The sequence below is a fragment of the Stigmatopora nigra genome, chromosome 19 (assembly GCF_051989575.1).
Source record: "Stigmatopora nigra isolate UIUO_SnigA chromosome 19, RoL_Snig_1.1, whole genome shotgun sequence".
In the NCBI taxonomy this organism is placed as follows: domain Eukaryota; kingdom Metazoa; phylum Chordata; class Actinopteri; order Syngnathiformes; family Syngnathidae; genus Stigmatopora; species Stigmatopora nigra.
In genome coordinates, this window is record NC_135526.1 from 2324959 (window position 1) to 2344757 (window position 19799).

At 42.6% G+C, this 19799-nt stretch overlaps 5 protein-coding genes, 1 long non-coding RNA gene and 2 other non-coding genes across 11 annotated transcripts in view; 2 read left to right on the forward strand and 6 right to left on the reverse strand.

Annotated features, from left to right (window-relative positions):
• fam222ba (family with sequence similarity 222 member Ba) overlaps nucleotides 1-4239 on the forward strand; it is a 25905-nt gene extending 21666 nt beyond the window's left edge. For both annotated transcript variants that reach the window (XM_077741287.1, XM_077741288.1), the window contains exon 7: nucleotides 216-4239. In XM_077741287.1, coding sequence (XP_077597413.1) covers nucleotides 216-1921 — 1706 coding nt within the window. In that variant the 3' untranslated portion in view covers nucleotides 1922-4239. The remainder of the gene's footprint in view (nucleotides 1-215) is intronic.
• Nucleotides 4240-5348: 1109 nt separating this feature from the next.
• LOC144213051 (uncharacterized) lies at nucleotides 5349-6714 on the reverse strand. Its single transcript, XR_013329868.1, has 3 exons — nucleotides 6478-6714; nucleotides 5525-5629; nucleotides 5349-5449 (listed from the first exon to the last, which is right to left on the reverse strand). It is a non-coding gene; the product is annotated as an uncharacterized LOC144213051 (long non-coding RNA).
• Nucleotides 6715-6791: 77 nt separating this feature from the next.
• hspb9l (heat shock protein, alpha-crystallin-related, b9-like) lies at nucleotides 6792-8176 on the reverse strand. The gene has a single exon (XM_077741295.1). It carries the CDS (start codon nucleotides 7562-7564, stop codon nucleotides 6941-6943), a length of 624 nt encoding a protein of 207 aa, XP_077597421.1. The 5' UTR covers nucleotides 7565-8176; the 3' UTR covers nucleotides 6792-6940.
• Nucleotides 8177-8197: 21 nt separating this feature from the next.
• trnaa-agc (transfer RNA alanine (anticodon AGC)) lies at nucleotides 8198-8270 on the forward strand. Its single transcript has one exon. It is a non-coding gene; the product is annotated as a tRNA-Ala (tRNA).
• Nucleotides 8271-8570: 300 nt separating this feature from the next.
• On the reverse strand, nucleotides 8571-8643 carry trnav-aac (transfer RNA valine (anticodon AAC)). The gene has a single exon. It is a non-coding gene; the product is annotated as a tRNA-Val (tRNA).
• A 372-nt stretch (nucleotides 8644-9015) lies between these two features.
• On the reverse strand, nucleotides 9016-11892 carry LOC144213046 (heterogeneous nuclear ribonucleoprotein A/B-like). Of its 2 annotated transcripts, none has more exons than XM_077741290.1 (9): nucleotides 11745-11892; nucleotides 10711-10970; nucleotides 10406-10574; nucleotides 10180-10338; nucleotides 9946-10077; nucleotides 9764-9881; nucleotides 9550-9702; nucleotides 9411-9491; nucleotides 9016-9339 (listed from the first exon to the last, which is right to left on the reverse strand). In XM_077741290.1, the coding sequence occupies exons 2-8, from the start codon at nucleotides 10947-10949 to the stop codon at nucleotides 9421-9423; spliced, it is 1041 nt and encodes a 346-aa protein (XP_077597416.1). In that variant the 5' UTR covers nucleotides 10950-10970; nucleotides 11745-11892; the 3' UTR covers nucleotides 9016-9339; nucleotides 9411-9420. The 2 variants fall into 2 exon arrangements, with proteins under 2 accessions (XP_077597416.1, XP_077597417.1); XM_077741291.1 differs by lacking the exon at nucleotides 11745-11892 and adding an exon at nucleotides 11523-11616.
• Nucleotides 11893-12573: 681 nt separating this feature from the next.
• Nucleotides 12574-14385, reverse strand: btg4 (B-cell translocation gene 4). Its single transcript, XM_077741294.1, has 4 exons — nucleotides 14044-14385; nucleotides 13752-13889; nucleotides 13425-13686; nucleotides 12574-13016 (listed from the first exon to the last, which is right to left on the reverse strand). The coding sequence occupies exons 1-4, from the start codon at nucleotides 14217-14219 to the stop codon at nucleotides 12804-12806; spliced, it is 789 nt and encodes a 262-aa protein (XP_077597420.1). The 5' UTR covers nucleotides 14220-14385; the 3' UTR covers nucleotides 12574-12803.
• A 204-nt stretch (nucleotides 14386-14589) lies between these two features.
• On the reverse strand, nucleotides 14590-19624 carry slc25a14 (solute carrier family 25 member 14). 2 transcript variants are annotated; one of them, XM_077741293.1, is made up of 9 exons: nucleotides 19465-19624; nucleotides 18652-18814; nucleotides 18046-18184; nucleotides 17863-17957; nucleotides 17608-17693; nucleotides 17411-17506; nucleotides 17095-17219; nucleotides 16806-17019; nucleotides 14590-16433 (listed from the first exon to the last, which is right to left on the reverse strand). In XM_077741293.1, the coding sequence occupies exons 2-9, from the start codon at nucleotides 18713-18715 to the stop codon at nucleotides 16392-16394; spliced, it is 861 nt and encodes a 286-aa protein (XP_077597419.1). In that variant the 5' UTR covers nucleotides 18716-18814; nucleotides 19465-19624; the 3' UTR covers nucleotides 14590-16391. The 2 variants fall into 2 exon arrangements, with proteins under 2 accessions (XP_077597419.1, XP_077597418.1); XM_077741292.1 differs by lacking the exon at nucleotides 19465-19624 and having other exon boundaries at nucleotides 18652-18915.
• Between the last annotated feature and the right edge of the window lie 175 nt (nucleotides 19625-19799).

Genomic DNA, 19799 nt, shown 5'->3' on the forward strand with positions numbered 1-19799 from the left:
AATGGCTCTTTAGGACAAAAGCGAGGGCAACCTCCTCTCTGTTCTCCCTTTTACTTGAAATCAATTTAAAGCAGGCTAATAGTTGAACCACCTTCACACTCCGTCACGTACAAAGCCCATCAAGTTCAGCAAACGTCACACAGAGAAGTTAAATTTAGCCCGGATGCTTAAGCAGGTGTAACAAAATTTTTCTTTTGTTTTTGTTTCTCTCCCAGGGGACACCACGCAAAGGATGAGATCTACTCCGTTCCCAACCCCTGCAGAATTGGACGCCTATGCTAAGAAAATAGCCAACAACCCCCTGACCATCAAAATCTTCCCCAACAGCGTCAAAGTCCCGCAACGGAATCACGTCCGGCGTACCGTCAACGGTCTGGACACGTCGGGCCAGCGCTACAGCCCTTACCCTTCCTCTCAGGCCAACGGCAAGACCGGCCTCCTGGCCATCGTCAAGGGTCCCGCCGCCGTCAAGGGCGTCCTGAAAGACTTTGCCGGCGGCCGTGCTCGCCCGCACCCCGAAGTCATCATGAACCACCTGAGCGGCGGACCTTACCACGCGGCTTCGACCAGCACTTTAAACCACCCGCACCCTCACCCGACTCTGCCCGAGCTTCCCCGTCCTCAGCAGAACTTGGGCCCCCTTAGTGGACGGGAGGCGCCTCAGACTCTGCAGATGCCGCTGGGTCAACAGCAGAGTCTGCGACACCCCCTCTCCATGGCCCAGCATTCTCAGGGCCTGCCCAGACTGCAGACTGTGTCCCAGCCGCTGAGCCACCCGCAGGCGCCCTCGGCGGCGGCGGCAGTGGCGGCGGCCGTGTTGCTACAACAGCAGCAGCAACAGCAGCACCTCCAACAGGGCGGCAGGAAGCCGCCGGATGGCGAGGCGCCGCCCAACGTGACCGTCTCTACCTCAAGCATTCCTCTCCCCATGGCCACGGGGCTTCACCAGAGCCGGCAGCCGGACCTGAGCGCCATCGTGCACCAGATCAACCGCTTCTGCCAGGCCCGGGCGGCCCAGGGCGGCGGCTCGGCCTCGATGTGCGAGGGCCAGATCGCCAACCCCAGCCCCATCAGTCGCAACCTGCTCATCAGCGCTTGCTCCAGGGTGTCGGCGCACAACAACAACCACCACAACAATAACAACCCGGCCGTGGCGTTCCCGCCGCACAGCTGCGTCCTGGGACCTCAAGACAAAGTCGCCGCCACCGTCCCGGCGGGAGCCCACCCTTTACCTTTAGCCAGCGCCACCATGAACCACTTGCCTTGCAACCACGCGGAACTGGAGCAGCCGCACCCTCAGCAGCAGCATCACCTGCGCGCCAAAGCCAATCAACAGCTGCAACACAAGATGCGACCTTGGAGTCAGCACCCGCTGGGCCCCATGCCGCACCTCCCCAACGGTTGCAAGCGACCCTCCAGGGAAGCCCCCTTCCCCTTCAAGGGAATGGCCTACCCCGCCGACGCCGGGCGGCCGTACATGGGTAAAACCCTTCTGGAAAAGGCCACGCCCTCCCCGCCCGTCAACCACAACGGCATGACGGGCCCGGTGGCCCACTACCCCAACGGTCACTACTTCCAATCGCACGTCTGGAACAACGGCGGCGTCCTCTCCACGCCCAACGGCGACAGCTCCGGCTCTCAGGACATGTCCGCGCCATTCCACGGGGCGGGCCCGGGGGCCTGTGGGGCGCTGGACTGCGGGCCCCCGGGGGCTCCCCATTACAGGCTACTGGCCAGCTCCTCTGCCCAAACAAATCTGATGCAATGCACAGATTACATGGGCGGGGACTTCCAGACGCCCTATTTCCGCGATCAGAATCTGGCCTTAATAGGCAAGATGCACAGGCCCCCCGTGAGTGGGGTGGGGTCCGAGCTCCAGGATGGTAGGGGCGCTCTCGTGCAGCATCCAGGGTACAGATAAGCTATATGGCCTTGTCTCTCTCCACAAGTTATCAACAACAACAAAAGCAACCTTTGTTTAGTCTTAAGAAAACACACACGATAACTTGACAAAACTCCAGATCTTAAAGAGGGTAAATGAATATATTTCATTCATGAAGAACAGTCGTTTTATTTTGTTGGACAAATCTTGCAAGTGATCAATTATTTTATTTTATTTTTTTGCTTCTACCCGGAACGTTTAGGATTCCCGTTCCCATTCTACTGTCTGTCATTCCTGCTTTTTTCCACCCTCGCCATCCATGAGTGTGCCTGGATCGCCACAGATCCTGTGTTTTGCTTTTTAATAAGCCCCCCCAATACACACTTAAGGGTTTATCAACTTTAAAAAAGGCAATTCCTCGCGACGTCTACCGGAAAAAACATCTGGTATCCGACATTGGAAAGACTTTTTTTTTTTGGCGGGGTACGTATAATAATCTTGTTTAAGGAACGCGCCAGTGTATGTACGCAGAGCTTTTACTATTTTCAGATGTAACTATTTATTTGTATAATAGGACTTATGGAAACTTGACTCCTTGCCGCCGCGTGGAAACAAACGCAATCAGGTTGTTTGTACGTAGCAAGGACCCCCCCCAGCAGGGAGACTTTATTACGTGGCCATCTTCTCTGTCCGCTTCAAATGCTGCAACCCATTCAGGTCTATTCAAATCTTCGAAGGCCCAAACCGGTCACGACCGGAAAAAGACTTCGGTGACAAGCTTGTGAAACGTTAAGGAGCGGAAAGTGCGTTTAAAAAAAAAAAAATGGGCCAAACGCTGACTTTCTACTGCACTCGGCGTGAACCACGTCGGATTTTAAAAGCTTCCTCAACGTGGGGGACACGTGCCATTTTGCTTTTTATCCTCCCTTGCGTTTTTCCAGAGCCATGACAAATGTATTACTTGAATGTGGAGGTGATTTTTAGTTTTATTTTTTTTTGTAAAAGGCGATACAATTGATGCGAGTACATCATGTTACTAATGTGGCTCGGGATGCGACAAAACAAGGTTTGATCCCGAGCCCAAAAGTGTGGTTGCTACTGATTCTGATGTGAAGACCAAATTGATCACTTGCAAGATAGAAGATGGAAACAAAGATGACTTTTTATGTTCAACAGCAAACGCATTGTTTTATTTTATTGTACACACTGGCTTACCTACTAGACTACTGTAACATTTAAACTTTAATGATTGCGTGAGTGTTGCACACGCTCACAATGAAGACCTTTTTTTTTTTGGTTCATTTTTATTAACTGGCCAACCCCTTAAAAAAGCCTTAATTTTTTGGTCCTTGGACTTTTTCCTCAAGCATGGTTTTAGTTAAAAAAAAAAAACAAATCAGCAGAAGGACGACGTTAAGAATACACAGACACGGCATTATTGTTTTATTTTGACCTTTTGGGTCATTTTATTTGATTTGTATTGATTAGACAAGAGTAATTCCTTAGTAGATTTGTTATGAGAAGCAAGAAAAGTATCATTTAGCAATTTGCCATTGCTGAGCTGTAACATCTACCTAAATTTCAATTTTATGGTTAACTTAGGCCTGGGCGATAAATAGATAGAATATTTTGAGGGGTTTGTTCCCACAAGCATTTATTCACTAGATTCTTACACAAAAAAATGGTGTTTTTTGTAGTTTGTATTCAGCGGTTGACAGCACAAATAGGAGAAAAAAACAATATGGTATATAACACAGAGGTTTGCACTTTATTTACATGACTTTTGTTTGACATTTCATTTTTTTATACTCTTTATGGGTAAAGTCAAAACTGAGTTTTTAATGTTATGTTATATTGCCCAGCTCTAAGTTGACTATAATATAGGGTGTTCTAAAATAAATGACCCTATTTTGTAGGCTAATAATTTTGACATTTTTTGTTGGAATAACCTCAAATTTTTACATCTTGTGGACTTAGTACCAAAAACTTCAAGAATAGGTCTTGAATGATTTTCCATTGAGTTGAATGGCATTTCTTAACCTGAAAAGATAGAAAATGTCAAATGTTACACACACAAAAACTAGAAAAGTTGCCACAAAAGCTGTAAAAATGTTGAGGTCATTTCAAAGAAAATTGTGAAAATGATTGTCCTATGAAATGGGGTCAAACTTTTTGTAACATTCTGTTCTTGATTGGAGTTCTGACCCCCTTTCTGTTCTACAGCTGTGAAAAGGAAGACAGTCCATCATCGGCCATGTTTTGTCATCTTTCAAAACTGATAAGAAGCGAGTGTGAGAGTTGTGCTACTCTTTTTGTAATATTGTAATAATAAAATAAAATTCTAATTTATGCTTTCATGTGTGTCTGAGTTTCTGTGTGGACTCAATGTTTCATCCTTAGGTATATTGCACACACACTTAGGGAGGACGTTGTGGTGCAGAGGTTAACTCACCCGTCTCCCATGTGAGCAGCCTGGGTTCGATTCCCGGTTCGGACCTTTTTTCACTTAGTTGTTTCTGTGAACTTCTTCTATAGATACTCAAATGATTACAACCAAAAGTGTAGTCACTTGGTTGGCCCAGAGGTTAGGTCACAGGACTCCCGTGTGGGAGACCCGGGTTCGATTCCCGGTTCGGACACTTTTTCACTCAGTTGTTTCTGTGGACTTCTTCTATAAATACTCAAATGATTACGGAGAAAAGTGTAGTCACTTGGTTGGCGCAGAGGTTAGATCACAGGACTCCCGTGTGGGAGACCTGGGTTCGATTCCCGACGCCGTCGTTTGGCTGAAAATACTTGGAAAGAAGAATTGGTCAATGGACTAAGAAGAAGGAAAAAAAAAAAAAAAAGAAAAATCTTTTTAATTTATATTAAACACTTAGTCATACTTTTCAGCAAAAGGTTATATTCCGAACTGCCTTCGGCAGTTCGGAAGACACTTGATGGACCTGTATGTGCGAAAGGCGTTCTCGGGTCGGCCTTCGGCCGACCCTCGACCGCTTGCTTGGTCAGTGAACCGCCGACACCGGGAAGCGAACTCACGTTCTCTCGGTGCAAAGGCGAGTGTGCAACCCACAACACCAACTCGTGCCCCACTTATACAAGGGTGTTGAAACGTTTTATCCAAGGAAATTGGGTGAAACACTTAGTCATTTTTTGACAAAATGCTTCATCCACTACTGAAGACTTATACACTTAAACACTTAGAACTTATTCTTTTAACTGAACAATATTGGGAAAATCTTTGCCTGCACTTGGATTCGAACCAACAACCACAGATGTGGTAGACTGATGACTTATCCATTGGGCCACCACCCTGTGAGAGAAAGCAGTAGTACTTGTACTTTTATCTCTTTCATTGACCTGAATAATAGTAGGAAAATCTTTACAAGCACTAGGATTTGAACCCAGGACCATAGAGGCACAAGACTAATAACTTATCCACCAATACGAAATTAGACAGTAGTATTTATTGTTTTGTCTCTTTTTATTCCCACATCATACTTAGTACTTTAATGAGGCCATGTCAGCCACCTGGTGAAATCGACATCCTTACACCACCGCCATCTGCAGGTGAGTAAGAAAAACAAAATAAAAGAATGATTTTCTGCACAGCACCGTGAATGTCTCTTTTCAACTTACTTTTTTGGTCTTCAAGTGTCCTCGCCCTCCACAGTTTGGGAAACCTTTTCGTTGTTAGACTGTCTATCCCACAAGTCGTCCATTTTTGCTTGCATTGTCACTAATCTGAAAAAATAAAGATTAAAGTTGACAGCAAAGTATCTCTTGTTCTATTATGTGACCTTGACTCTGATTCATAAGAAATATATTTTTTACTATGTCGTTTTTTGGAGAGAAAAAAAGTCTTATTATATATACTATGTCATTTTTTTTAAACCTTACTATACCATGTCAATTTTTACGAAACATGGTCATTGCTAAAAATAAATATATAAATCAAATCGTCACAAATCACCAATATTACTGGAGATAGTGTCTTTCCACAATTAGGATTTTCGTTTTATGACAAATGGTCTATAGCAGGGGTGTCAAACTCCCATTGGTCTGCGGGCTGAATCCAGCTTAATTTCAGATCAAGCGGGCCGGACCAGTAAACTCATTGTAAAATTACATAGAACTAACAATAAGCCCATTTTTTTCCTTTGTATTAGTTACTAATACTAATAACCTTCAAAAAATTAGTAAATTATCAAAATGTTTATTAACAGAATTTCCTTTTACATTATGAACAAGAGAATAACGTAAGAACATAAATGTCAATTCATGTTGTCTGCACGTACTAAAACACTGCGCCACCTAGCGGATAATATACGAACTGCATTTTCTTCCCCGGGCCGTACCAAACCACCAGACGGGCCAAATCCGGCCCGCGGGACGTATGTTTGACACCCCTGGTCTATAGAACTTTCGAATTGGAAAAGTCATCATTGACCAGTCTTCTTTTCTATCCTTGTGCGATCTTTGAAACGATTGAAAAAAACACTAGACGTAATTCGATTTGGAGATATTATGACTGCAAGTGGAACTATATCTGTAGAGAAGCTCGCTATGTAGAAAACGGGAGCATTTCTTACCTTTTCGGCGGCATGCGTTGAGTTCACAAAAATCTGCCAAAGTAAAAAACAACAACTTCTTGGTGGACTTCTGTTCATGTCCTTTAACAAACGTGTCTTGGTTGGAGCTGACCCGAATTAGGCTGTTTAGATCATGCGATTAAAAACCTGAAAATAAGTTTACAAACAAAACGTAGCATTCAGGTAAACGAAAACATGTTTTGTTGATCGCCTTTTCCGGTCCGTTCCTTTTCCGGCTCACCAATATGACGTCAATTCAGGGAACGCCCTCGACTTTTTTTTATGTAATAGTTTGAAATAAAAGCCTAATCTTATGGAATGCTTCGCCTTTATATCAAATCAAAAGCCTTTATTGTCATCATACACAGTATAATGAACTAAGTCTTTATTTTAATGAGCAGATATACTGAATTACATAGTGTAGTGATCAGTCCAACAACTGTCCATTTCTCCAAACGAGATGTCACTCTATCACCTTTTCGGTGGACGAGGGGCCCTCGCTTTGGGAGGACTGCGCCTCGACTAGAACGGGGACGTTGACGGCCGACGCCACGGCGATGGGGACCAGTCGCTCCTTGCCATCCCCAGCCGCCTTCTCCCGCGGGGCCTGAATCTGCAGCCGTCCCCCAACTAGCGAGCAACGGACCGTCTCGGGTTCAACGTCGTCGGGCAAGTCCAGCTCCTGCCTGAACTCTTGACACCTGTACGAGTAGGAGCCTTTTCCGTCCTCTTGCTTCTTCTCCGTCTTCCCGCTGACCCTCAGCTTACGGCCCACCTGCTTGACCGACAGCTCCTCCGGGGAAAACTCCTGCGTGTCCAAACTGAGGGCCAAACTGCCTCCATCAGAGCTCAGCTGGTGGAAGGCGATGGGCCCGAAGGTGGCCGTGGCGGGCGTGCGGTCAATCTCATCGAAGATCTTCTGGTGAAGCCTCTCCATGTACTCCATGCTCTGCCTCATCTCCTGGACGTGTCGCAGCATTTCCTGCTCCAGGTGGTAGAAGAGCGGTCTGGTCTCGGGCCAAAGGCTGCGGACGGGCCAAAAGCCGTCGGTCAAGGGCCTGCTTTGGAAGACGCTGGGGCACAACATCCTGCTTCTTCTTGATCCTCGCAGCTCGAGTGTCTGATGTCGGCACGTCCTCGCTGCTTAAGTAGGCCCGGTCGAAAGTTCCAGCAGCGAGTTTGTCTGCGTGTGTGTCAGAGTCTAAATTCAGCACACGCGGCTGTCGCATGCCAACATGTCTATGCTTTGTTCTATTTCCGATGATAGACTCAGTCATAAGTCTTTCTAAAGCAGCAGCGGTAATCAAGTATTTTGATATTTCACTCACTGACGGCATTCAATCATTCATTTTATGAACCGCTTTGTCCTCACAAGGTTCGCAGGGTGATATAGTACCCATACTATACAGGCTGACAGCTGACAATTTGTAAACACAGCCTCATTGGATGGTCAATAGTGTTCATTTTGATGGAAGCCCAGCAGCACTACTTCTTGTAATGTTCTGTAAAGTTCGAATACAGTAAACAACTAATAATGAAACCATACCTGACAGGGAGGACGTGGGGAATCGAGGATTACGGGACATGGGCTCAACAGTGCAGACGATCCGACCAGGACTGACAAATATACAGGGTTTCAATAGACAGGCATGAGTTTGATGAGACATTCCGAGGACCTGGATCAGAGAAAAAACAGAAAGCAGGGTACATTATACACAGAGGGGGATTAGCTCAAATGGTAGAGCGCTCGCTTAGCATGCGAGAGGTAGCGGGATCGATGCCCGCATCCTCCACAGCTTTTTGCTCAGACCAGTTGTAGTGTTGAATTGTTTTTGCCAAAATAAACGAGAAAATCAACTCCAATGACTTTTATGTATTCACTGTTGTAATGATGTGTCATTCCTCTCTATTTTTGTGTGTGGGCATTTTAGTTATATATAGGCAAGGTTTGCAAGACAAAAAACTGTTTTTGCAAACATTTGACATATATACTAATTGCTAACCCCTGATGTTACTTGTCAAGAATTGAAAAATAAAATGAAATGGAGTGTTGCCTAAAAAGGAAAATATATTTGAGAAGAAAAAAAAGAGCGTGTTTCCGCCCGGTCTCGAACCGGGGACCTTTCGCGTGTTAGGCGAACGTGATAACCACTACACTACGGAAACTGACATTTGTTCAGCTGTATTTTTTATTAAGTTCATATACCCTAGTAGGCTTAAGAAATATCACATGCAATTGCCGGCTTAAGTATTTGCTTAAATTATATATTTTTTAATTTAAAAAATCGTACGTTTGGAAAACAATGTAACCTATAAAATAGCCGCCATTTAGTTTTCCATGAATCATTGAACATTGTGCCATATTTCTTATTTCAAAGCCAAATAATTTCCCAAAAAGTTATAGCTGCTTTTTTGGGAACTTGATGACAAAAATAAGGTAATAATATTCCATAATTTCTCTGTTACGGTTATAAAGCATTGAATTAGAAAAGTATGAAAACAATAACCCCCTCTAATGACTCAAACTTAAAGACCACCTTTACAAACTTTTCTTTTATTTGTCAAAAAACTTGTTTACAGCGCCAAGACCTCCAACCTGTAAAGCCTGCCGACATGTAAAATACCCTTACAATACATTAGAATCAAAACGGGTACCAAAAAGTACAGTAAAATTACACTTCCTTTCAATAGAAATGTCAGGAAGGGGAGAAGATAACACGAAAGGGAAAATAAAACCTTGAAAAAAAATGAAATACAATTTAAAAAAAAAATGGAAAAGTTACATTTCTGTTTTTTTTCTGTACAAATGGTCTTCTGTCATAAAAGGTGTCGCATCCATCCAGTCCAGTGTTTGCCTGGATCCTGAGGGAAAAGAATACAAGACTGTGACAAAAATGAAAAGTGGAAAACAAAGCAAGTCGAGGACCACGTACCTCATTCCCATCAGTATGGCTTGTAGGTGCTCTGGTGGCCCCGCCTGGGAGCCTTGCCGTAACTGGCGGTGGCTTGGCCCGCTGTAGAAAAATAAGATCAGGATTGCCGTCGCAAAGGCAACATTCAAAGGCAGCTTACTGTAGTCGTAGCCGGGATATCCATAGTAACCTCCCGTGGGGTAGTCGTAGCCGCCGTAGCTACTGTAGCCCCCGTAGCTGCCGTAACCTTGGCCGCTGTACGCCTGGTTATAGTAGCCCCCGTAGCCCCCCTGACTCCAGCTTTGGGTCTGACCTAACATTTCAGACAGAGTGAATCCACGCCACTTTCCCCATGTAGACTTATTTGATCAGACCTCCTCCTCGTGCGCCTCTTCCTCGGGCGCTGAATCCGCCGCCACGGCCTACGCCAAACTGCTGTTGTTGTTGCTGCTGTTGGTAAACCTCTTTAGGTTGGGCGATTTTCAGCTCGCACTTCAGACAGAAAAAATTTTTTAGTATGGATGTGTTATTTTTGAGAGGTGCAAGGATGCCATACCATTCCGCCCCCAAAGCTTTGGAACTTCTTGGCCATGCATTTCTTGACACTGGCTTCCTCTTTGTACGTGATGAAAATGAAGCCCCTCCTCTTCTTGGATTTTGGTTCCACCGGAAGCTCGATGGCTTCAATCTGTGAGACGGATGTTAAATAAGTGTTAATAAAAAAAATGTGTAGATGGCGATATATGTCTAATGCATTCCGGTTGGAAACTGCACTTAAAACTGTCGCTACCTCTCCGTAGGTACTAAAGTGAGTCCTGATGGCCTGCTCGGTGGCCTCTGGGTTCAAACCGCCCACAAAGATCTTCCTGGCAGGGTCCCTCTTCATGGCCAGTGCCCGCTTGGGGTCAATTTGTCGACCATCCAGTTTATGCTGGTTTTGCTCCAGCACCTGCACAAGGCAAAATTTTTAAAAAAAGTCAGCGACAGGACATGACGCAATTTCCACAGCGACCCACCTTGTCCACACTGGCCGCATCTTTGAACAGCACGAAGCCGAACCCCCGGGATCGCCCCGTGGCGGCGTCGATTTTGATGGTGCAGTCCGACACCTCGCCAAACTTGGAAAAGTAGTCCTTCAAATCTTTTTTGTTGGTCTCCCAGCTCAGGCCACCCACGAACATTTTGCTGCAAAAATAAGACCAGATTTTAAAATATTTTCTGCTGTAGTATAAAACATCCAATCCACTTCAAAACAGACTTGTTGCAAACTGTTGAAATTTACAAAGAAGCGACATGATCTCAAGAGTTGAGCGGCACTCACCCGGCATCTTCTTCACTTTTGCTAGCGTCAATCTTGTTGCCGTCTTCGGTGCTCTGGTCTTCGTCGTCGGCCATCAGTTCAGCCTCGGCGCCATTCTGGTCCTCGTTCAGGTCTTCGTTCAGGCCCTCATTCAGGTCCTCATTTAGGCCATCATTTAAGTCTTCGTTCAGGTCCTCATTCTGATCCTCGTCACCATTCTGTTCCGATGTCTCCATGAGCAGGATGTCAGCGTCAGCCATTGTAAAGATGAGTAATGTAGCCTGGCAATGTGTTAACAATTTCTTTTAAAATCATATTAAATGTTGCACGACCAAATGAGTTAGAACTCATATTATTAATAGGAGAACTTAGTTTGGAGAAAAATCAGTATTAGAACTAAATGCCAAAAGGTTTGCGTGGTTTAATTCAAATTGTCCCCATGTTCCGTTGGTTCACGGGGATTAAAGAGTGTCTTCATAGCTGCTTGAGAACCCAATGACTTTAATGACAAACAGTGGGGGGCGCTTCTCATTCAAACAAACGCACGCTCTATTCGAGACCAAAACATACGCCGTAAATACGATCGCTATTTAAATTTGGATCCCCACTACGTTGATTTCACACGACCTGCTGTCAAATGAGATATTTATACAAGTCTGAAATCATCTAACACCAGGCAATGTTTGGTAACAATAAGATGGAGATCTGCGTGCTAAAAAGCCGCGCAAGGCCCTATCTGGCTTTTGCCAAACAGATCCCCCTCCTGCCTAACGAAGATCAATACCTGGTTCTCAAATAGCCACTTGGAATGTAAATTTGGGTGTTAATCTAACCTCAAATGCGTGCTAACCATTAATTCCTTATATGTGACACATACTGTAAAGTAAATACATCGCTGTTAGCCACTAGCTCCGCGATAACATCGTCTCCAGAAGATGCACTTATACGCCATAAGGCTATATTCAAAGAGTATAACGTCATAGACAAGCAAGCAAGGGCACGTTGGTTGACACATGTGCACTTAGATTGAGGAAAATATTGCCATAATGTCTTACTTTAAGAAGGTAGGGGGAAAAGCGGGAGACGCCGGATAGGTGCTCAAAATGGACACTCCGAATTCGCCGCTAACTCGTGGTAGTTTATATACGAACGGATGTGACCGAGCGTCACTGCACGTCCAAACAACGCTTCTCCGGATTGGATGAAATGACAGAGCGTGCATATCATGGCGATGCCCCATTTGCGAGTCGGTGGCGGTGACATAAACATGGCGACGGAATGAACTAGTTGTTCCGTACTTTGGTCCTGTTGGACCATGTTTACGCGACATAACTTCTAACCAACATGTTTATCTGCTATTAAATGTATCTATCTCGAAATCGAGAAGAGTCAATCTATTACATTTTGACAATGGTCAAGTTGCACGAGTTGAGATCTGTCCGTTTACACATTGGATGCTATTTTGACAGAATGTCCCAAAGGATGCAAAACATCTATTTTCCAGATAGTTTACTTTCTCCTCAATGGTTGTATCATATAAAAAGTGCAATGATTTGCTGACCCCTGCACCATAATATAGACATCTTGACAAGTTTATCTGCAAATTATGGTCATAATCAATCTAAAGTTCTCCTTACCTGTGGTTTAACCATTTCACTGCTAATAATTTCCAAATATATAAATTTCCAAATATATATTTGACACAAGATCCATGCACTTAATGCACAGGTAAAAATACATTTGAATGTGGATGCTTTGCATACTCATCTTTGCAATTTGACCTAGTTAAAGTTTTTTTTATTTGTAAAGATAACCCAGTCACTATTTAATTTAAAAGAACTTTATCCGTGCACAGGAACAAAAAAATGGATGCTTATTCAAATGTAAAGAACAAATGAGCTATAGTTTTTATTTCTTTTCACCAACAATACACAGTTAGGTTGCTTTAATCAAATATTAGGAGTTTAAAAATACATTTACAGGTAGAATTCATTAAAAGCACTTGTGTTTCAAGACATTTAAAATGTTAAATCATTCATAATAAGTCAAAAATTCCTATCCTTTAAAGAGACAAACACCCTTGAGTACCCCCCTACGGTAAATCTGAAAAGGTACTATGAGCGGGATTTGCTGACCCAGTGGTACTTGTCCATGCGAGGCCCAGTGAAGGTGAACGAGGTCCGGTATGAATTGAAACCTTTGGAGGCTGGCGGCTGCAATGGTCCACAAGAAGGAAGGGCCACGTGAGACAGGCAGACATCCCCACCAAAGGGCTTTCGTGGGTAGGTTAGCCACGTTTGAGGGGCACCCAGAGCAAACTCGCTGAGCTGTGGAAGTAAACAAATAAAAAAATAAAAAAAACATTAAAATCCCAATTTTGACCAAAAAAAAAAAAAAGGAAACAGTCGAGTATAGAGTAAGAATAAATACATGACAACAACAAAAAAACTATTAGTCCAAACACGGAATCTTTGTTAGTGCATAATTTCTGGCATAGCAATTAAATTAATGCCAATTAATGTTTAAAGTCGATGACTAGCTAGATGAATAAATATACAAAAAATATATACATTAATTTAAAAATAGGGTTTCTGCAGAAAAATGTGCATTCAAATTGTGCATCTATAATCCTATTAATTAAAAAATGGAATATGGCATTTTGGAACAAAATGCTTTTCGGGTTAATCATGCTTTACATTGCCTAAATTTAAAATAAATAAATCAAGTCAACTTACTCTGTAGACGCTGTTTGGGTTGCTTACAGTTGGGATAGTTCTGGGTTGAGTACAATGCGAAGACAGGCTGCCAGTGCCACCGTCCTCTTCTTCGTTGTAGTCATCAACTTCATTGTCATCACCCTCATCCGAAGAGCTCTCCGAAGGCACGTCCAATGCGGCGCGTTCCACGGCGTCGTGGACACGCCGGGTAAACTGCCCGTTTGAACACCGCCGCCCATCCAACAAAGAGACGCAGAAGGGGGAACCGTGTTCACCGTACCTGCAGGAGAAGTTTTTCCTCATTTTCAGCAGTGTTGAGGTTGTACACAAAAATAATATACGCACCTGCAGGAAACCTCGCCGGGGTCAACCCAGATGGTGATCTCCAGAGGCAGGCCAAGGTCCCCGTAGTGGACTCCACTCCATTTGCATACCTTCTGAAGCACCGGATCCTCAGGCTGTATGCGGGTCATTCTCAGACATCTGCACAATATATGTTTTTTTTTTAGATTAGAACTTTATTTCATGCCGTATGCGGGAACTTTCTTGGTTGCAGTAGCACAAAAAAAAGATAATCCACAAATACAACCACTCTGGACAATTAAGGTTCCAGGGGTTCACTTTTGTCGACATCTACCTGTAGGCCTGTCCCTTGGTGGGCATATTGGGGTACCAGTGGTTCTTGTAGCACTCCAACAAGGCCGACGTAAGTGCAGCGCCAAAGCGTTCGCGCCCATCGTTGTCCAGACATCCGTAGCGCTTTACTAAGCGGGTCATAAAAAATACAGCTGCAGCAATCTCTTCCTTCATCATTCAGTTTCAAATTGAGAAAGGTTAAAACTGCTTGTCTTCTGAAACAGGGGGACGAGGTTAAAAACAAAAAGACCTGCTAGGACTGCAAGAAAAATAAAAGTAAAGAAGACAAACAGTAAAACAAAGCTCAAGCAAACAGATTTGCTGTTGTAACTCCATAAGAAAAAAATCAGTCTGCATTTAAATCAATACCTGTAGACAATTGAGTTAATTGGCATGGGCGGAGCTATTCGTTTGATTGGCTCTAAAGGCTAAATCTTGTAAAGTCCAATTATGCTTCCGATGTGTATTAAAATAAGTTTTTCAAGAGTTGATATATTTGGAGTGCTATTTCCCAATCATTAAACATAGTCAAGGGATAACAAAATCACCAGATTCATTTTTTATTTGGAGTGTGCGTTTTAGAAATTTTGACAACCCCATAGTAGATGAAAAATAAAATTACATTCAAAACCTCCACCATAAAACCCCTGAATTGAAGCAAGCACTAAAGTAAAACCAACAAGAACAGAAGCCGGGCGGAAAGTGCATTTTGTTGCATTTTTCATCAATTTAGTTTAGGCCTTCATAAAAATAAAAAATAAACATTTTGATGACCTAAATATCTTTTAACAATTTGATTCAACACAACAAAAAGGCAAAAGGTGCTTTTAAGAGCTACAATCCAAAATTCCCCAAAATAGATTAAAGTCCCCAAATTTTAACTTTTTATATAAGATGTCATTTTTAGGGAATACCACCAGGCAATAAATTGAAACCTGAAAAGGCTCACGTAATCAGGAGTGTAACAAAGCGGGATTTTTTTTATATAATTCAAGCATGGGTGAGGCTCAGCATAATTCAAAATGTGTTCAACAACAGAAATAAATAAACCCGCAAGAATAAACCCAAGTAAGCGTCAGACAACAACAACAACAACGTAAATCAGAAACCGCATTCCGTGACCAAGACACACAAACTACAGGAGGATTGAATAGGTAACAAAATATGACAATAGCATTAAAGTGCAGCCATTTTCATAACATATCACATAAGTCGAAAAAAAAACATGGACAAAAACTCACATCAGTAAATTATCTTGACAGTATCGATGACTTTGACCAAGTATTGCCATTAAGAACTGTAAAATAAAATAAAAAAACTATTTTGAATTAGGAAAAAAAGGAGCCTGACAAACTGCATCCAATTAATTATACAGAAGACATCATGTGATTGGGCAAAAGAAATAAGCAAGCAGTCTTTTTGCATGTCTTTCCCATATCAGAATTTTTAGCCAGTAGTATTACTGCCTGGGAGTACAGTTTATTGTCATGAGAAAGTTTTACCAGACTTAAAGACAGCAGTAAAAACAGGCTAAAATCCAGATCTTAGGGTTTCTAGTTCAGAAGACTCTAAAGAGTCATACATTTACAGAATTAAGTTTTAGGCAAAACATGGAGTAGTACAACAAATTTTGGCACGTTAGAGTTTGGAATTGAATGTGTCGCCTGTTTGAATTTCCAACAGATTTTTTTCACCTTGACTCTTATAAACCTTGGTTGGAAATTCATAAATGTGTTGTTAGAAATGTACATTCTGGTGGCACAATTTTACTTCCATACATAACTGCAGTAGGCGCACGCTTGTTTAACTACTGCGTTGCCATTAGCGTCACAGCAAAAGGCTTTGGCTCCGATTGACACCCACATTGGGCTATTTACGCCTTAAGAATCTCCAGCTCCAAACAAAAACTTATGGCGGCATCTTACTGTAAAATCTGTTGTAACAGATGGACTGTTTTGCTTTTGAAACATTTCAAAGCTTACAAAGTTTCTAACTATACTTTCTCACATCTTTGAAAAAAAGCTGAGGCAAGACCAGTAACAAATTGGCAAACATTTGGCCCTGCAATAAGTAAGTACCTGCCGGCCGGGTCACGGGGTTCACGATTGCGCTGAAAAAGAATGAGTCACCCATAAATAAATAGCGTAATAAAATAAAATAACATGGTGTTGGATAAGTGTGGTGGGGTGGAAGGCTGATGTTTTGGTTGAGTTGCTGGTAAAGGAGTGTGACTATATACTGACACCACAACTCTTCCAGTGTTGCTGCCGACTTCTCCGGCGAAACTCCCCGTGTCCAATCGACACAGTCCAATAGATCAGTGCTGTCCCACTCTGCGTGTTTCCACGCTTACAATGGGAGCTTCTTTAGCTGCTCAAAGGTGATGAAGAACTGAGATGGTTGGTAAAGGAAAACATCTGCTGACAACTAAATCAAACTATTATCAAACAACTTTATTTTTTTTTAAACTTGTATAAAGTGTCTGGATTAGAATTTAGCCGTACTGTCACTCCTTTTAATGGCTTAATAGTGTTCTTATATATGTGTATGCTGTTTTTACATACATATAAACAACTGAAGAAATAAAGGGTTCATTCATAGTGGCTAGTATTAAAGAATGTGGAATAACTCCTGCTAATTCAATGTAAAATGCTGCCCTCCAAGTTACAAAACAAGTTCTGGAACCAATACATTTTGTAAGTAGAAGTACCAATGTATTATATATATAAAAAAAATTAAAAACACTCTAATTGCAAAAGATACAATGATGTTCCAAGGCCCCAGCCGGAGCCAGTTGGGCCAGAAGCCTTTATAGAGCGCGAAGAAGCCCTCGTTCCTCCAAGTCTGCATCAAGCCGTCCAACGTGCCTTTGTACATGGGCGCCCCCGAAATCACCCGCTGGTTCATCATGCGCGTGCGCACGACGTCCACTGGGTTGGAAGCCAGCGCTCCCGCTAGGCCGCAGGTGAAACTTGAACTACACACAGCCCCAAAAAATAAAAGGTTGGTTAAAAAGTAAAGATTGAATTCAATGACTAATATTCACTCTTACATGAAATGCGTCAAAATGGTATCGCCCATGACACCGGATCGGAGGAGGTGCTTCTTTGTGATATCGTAAACGGGAAGTTCCACACCAACGACGATGGCGGCTCTCTGCGCCGTGGGGATCACGCCCTAATGTTGACAAATACATATTCAACTCTTTCACTGCTATTGACAATGATGGATGTCCAATTATGGGGCTCTTTTCATCCTTTTACTGTGAATTTGAATGAGTTGATCTATAGTAGACAGGATGGATTAAATGTTTCTCACTGTCAATAGTAGCTAAAGAGTTCAAATAGACATGAATGGAGCGGACTCACTCTCCAAAGGCCTTTGGTGCCTTCTGTCTGGTAGATATTGATGAAATTGGACATCATGCTGCCCTGAAGTAGACTGCCCTGCGCCTGCATTCTGATCTAAAATCGGACAAGGTTGGTATTAGTAAAATCATGATGAATTTGTCTCTTGTTGGATGAAAGAAAAACTTGAAAACTTAAAAAAAAAAATAGAAACCGACTTTAAGGACATCTGTGGGATTTGCCATAGAAGATGACAGGACACCGGCAACGACACCGCAGAAGACATTGATGACCATTGTCTCATCTGCCAACAAACAAACATTTGCTTCAAATAATTTCAACAATTTTATTTAGATGTCGACTCATATGGGATTTTCAATAGCGGTTAGAAATTAAATAAAACAATATCTGTATTGCTGTACTCTAACTTTCTCTTCAATTAAGCTTTTTTCATTTTATTTCTATGATGTTACCTTCTGGATGAGCGACAAAAAGCCTCTTTAGGGAGTTATAAGTTCCAATCTTGATGGTCCCATACGACGCTTGTCTTAAGAGTGCAGGTGAGATCCTGCGACAAGTACAAACAGTGTGTTATCATGAATAAAGAAGACAAAAACAGATTTCCACATACTACTTGAAAATGCAAAGTTTTTGACCCCGAGTAAAGTGCCCGGACGCCTTCCTCTTTGCCGATCCTGAACAGGGCATGGAACATGCCCTTGTAGCGCACCTCCATGTACTGAGACTGACCCTGCACCTGGAGTCGTGTCTTTGTCAGATCGATGGGGAATGTGCCTAGAAAAAAAAAAAAAAAGCAATGGAGGTGTGTTTTCAAGATCTGTGTTGCATTTGTTCATTTGGTAAATTAAAATACACATGCGCCCAACAAAAAGCTCCATGTTAGCTTTCTCCTTACACTCATACACCTGCACAGATATAAAATGTTCGTGCTTGCTATTCATTTTAATGCATTAATGAATAATTTTCTCTCATTTGTGTTTCTCATATCATTCATACAACATTATGACTTTAATCATTTGTAAATGGTTAAGCTGGTAGTTCTTTTTTGAGGTCTGTGCAACAAATTGGAGAATTTACGTATAAAATACTATTTACAAAAAATTCAATTTACGAAACAAGTTCTGGAAGCAAATAATTTCGTGAGTAGAGGTAACACTGAAAATCATTCAAATGACAAACCATAAACGACAACATACAATGATGAATGGATGTCTCACTCTTTGACACGGAGCATCACCTACCAAATTCTGCAACGATCGAGGCCATGCCACCGTAGATGAACGGCTTCCAGTTCAGGTTGGCCATGTCTGCAGATGCGGAGGCGCCGGCTTCTGCTGCCTCTGCCTGCTGAAGTCCGGCTAGGAACAACACCAAAGCGCTCAGACACAGGTCTAAACAGCAGCGCTGTGAAAGGAGGCGAATAAGTAGGATGTAAAACATGATGCTGCTGTGATGAGCAGCGACTCTCATCAGCATCAGCACCCGATAGCACACTGCGCCCGGAAACTGACAACGAAATGACGTCACGTCGGCTCCTTCAATGCTATTCGAAGACAAACGTGTCAATCAAAACGTGAAACGCAATATTGACGAAAGGTTACATGGTGAATTTTAAGTATTTTGTATTTATATGAAGCGGCCTCTCTTAAAAGTAAATAATTATACACAGATCAATATATAAATACTACAATATATAAATAAATATTTTATAATACACAGACAATGCGGCGAAATACACAGAACGACGCTTCGCGGTAATTGGCTGGCCATCAATGTCATTTAAACACTCCGCGATTCTATTGGTGCATGATACCCAAATCTAACAATACTAAAATAACAACTTTTAAAGTCGCGTGATGGGCATCCGAGATTGTTTATATTTCAAAATTAAACTTCACCATAGATCGTTTATATTTCTAAACATAACTCGTGGAGATCGCTGTCTTAGCGAGTTAGCAACTGTCAGCTAGTCGACTAGCACTTTCAAGCGATTACTACTAGCCTGTTGGACCGCTTCCAAACACTTCCGATTACGATAAATCACTCTTACATACCCGTGCAAAGATAATAAAATTCAGCAGCTGCTAGCCCGCTAGATTTTCCATGATTCAATACGTTTTTATGGTTAACTCTGGCGGAGCGATGAATGACAAACTTATTGGTCGTCGATTTCGGCTCGTCTCCATTAAAGCTAATGTCAAGTGCAACGGAAGATACATGGGCAAGGTTTCCGGCTTGCACTTTCAATGTAAAAGGATTTGTTCCACTGTGTACAACGTTGAAATCAAATGGTCGTTGTTCGTAGTTAAATCAAATAAAAAACAACAACATGGTGTTTTACATGTAGTATTTTGGATCAAATTCAAATGTTCTTGTTCTTGTTTTTGCG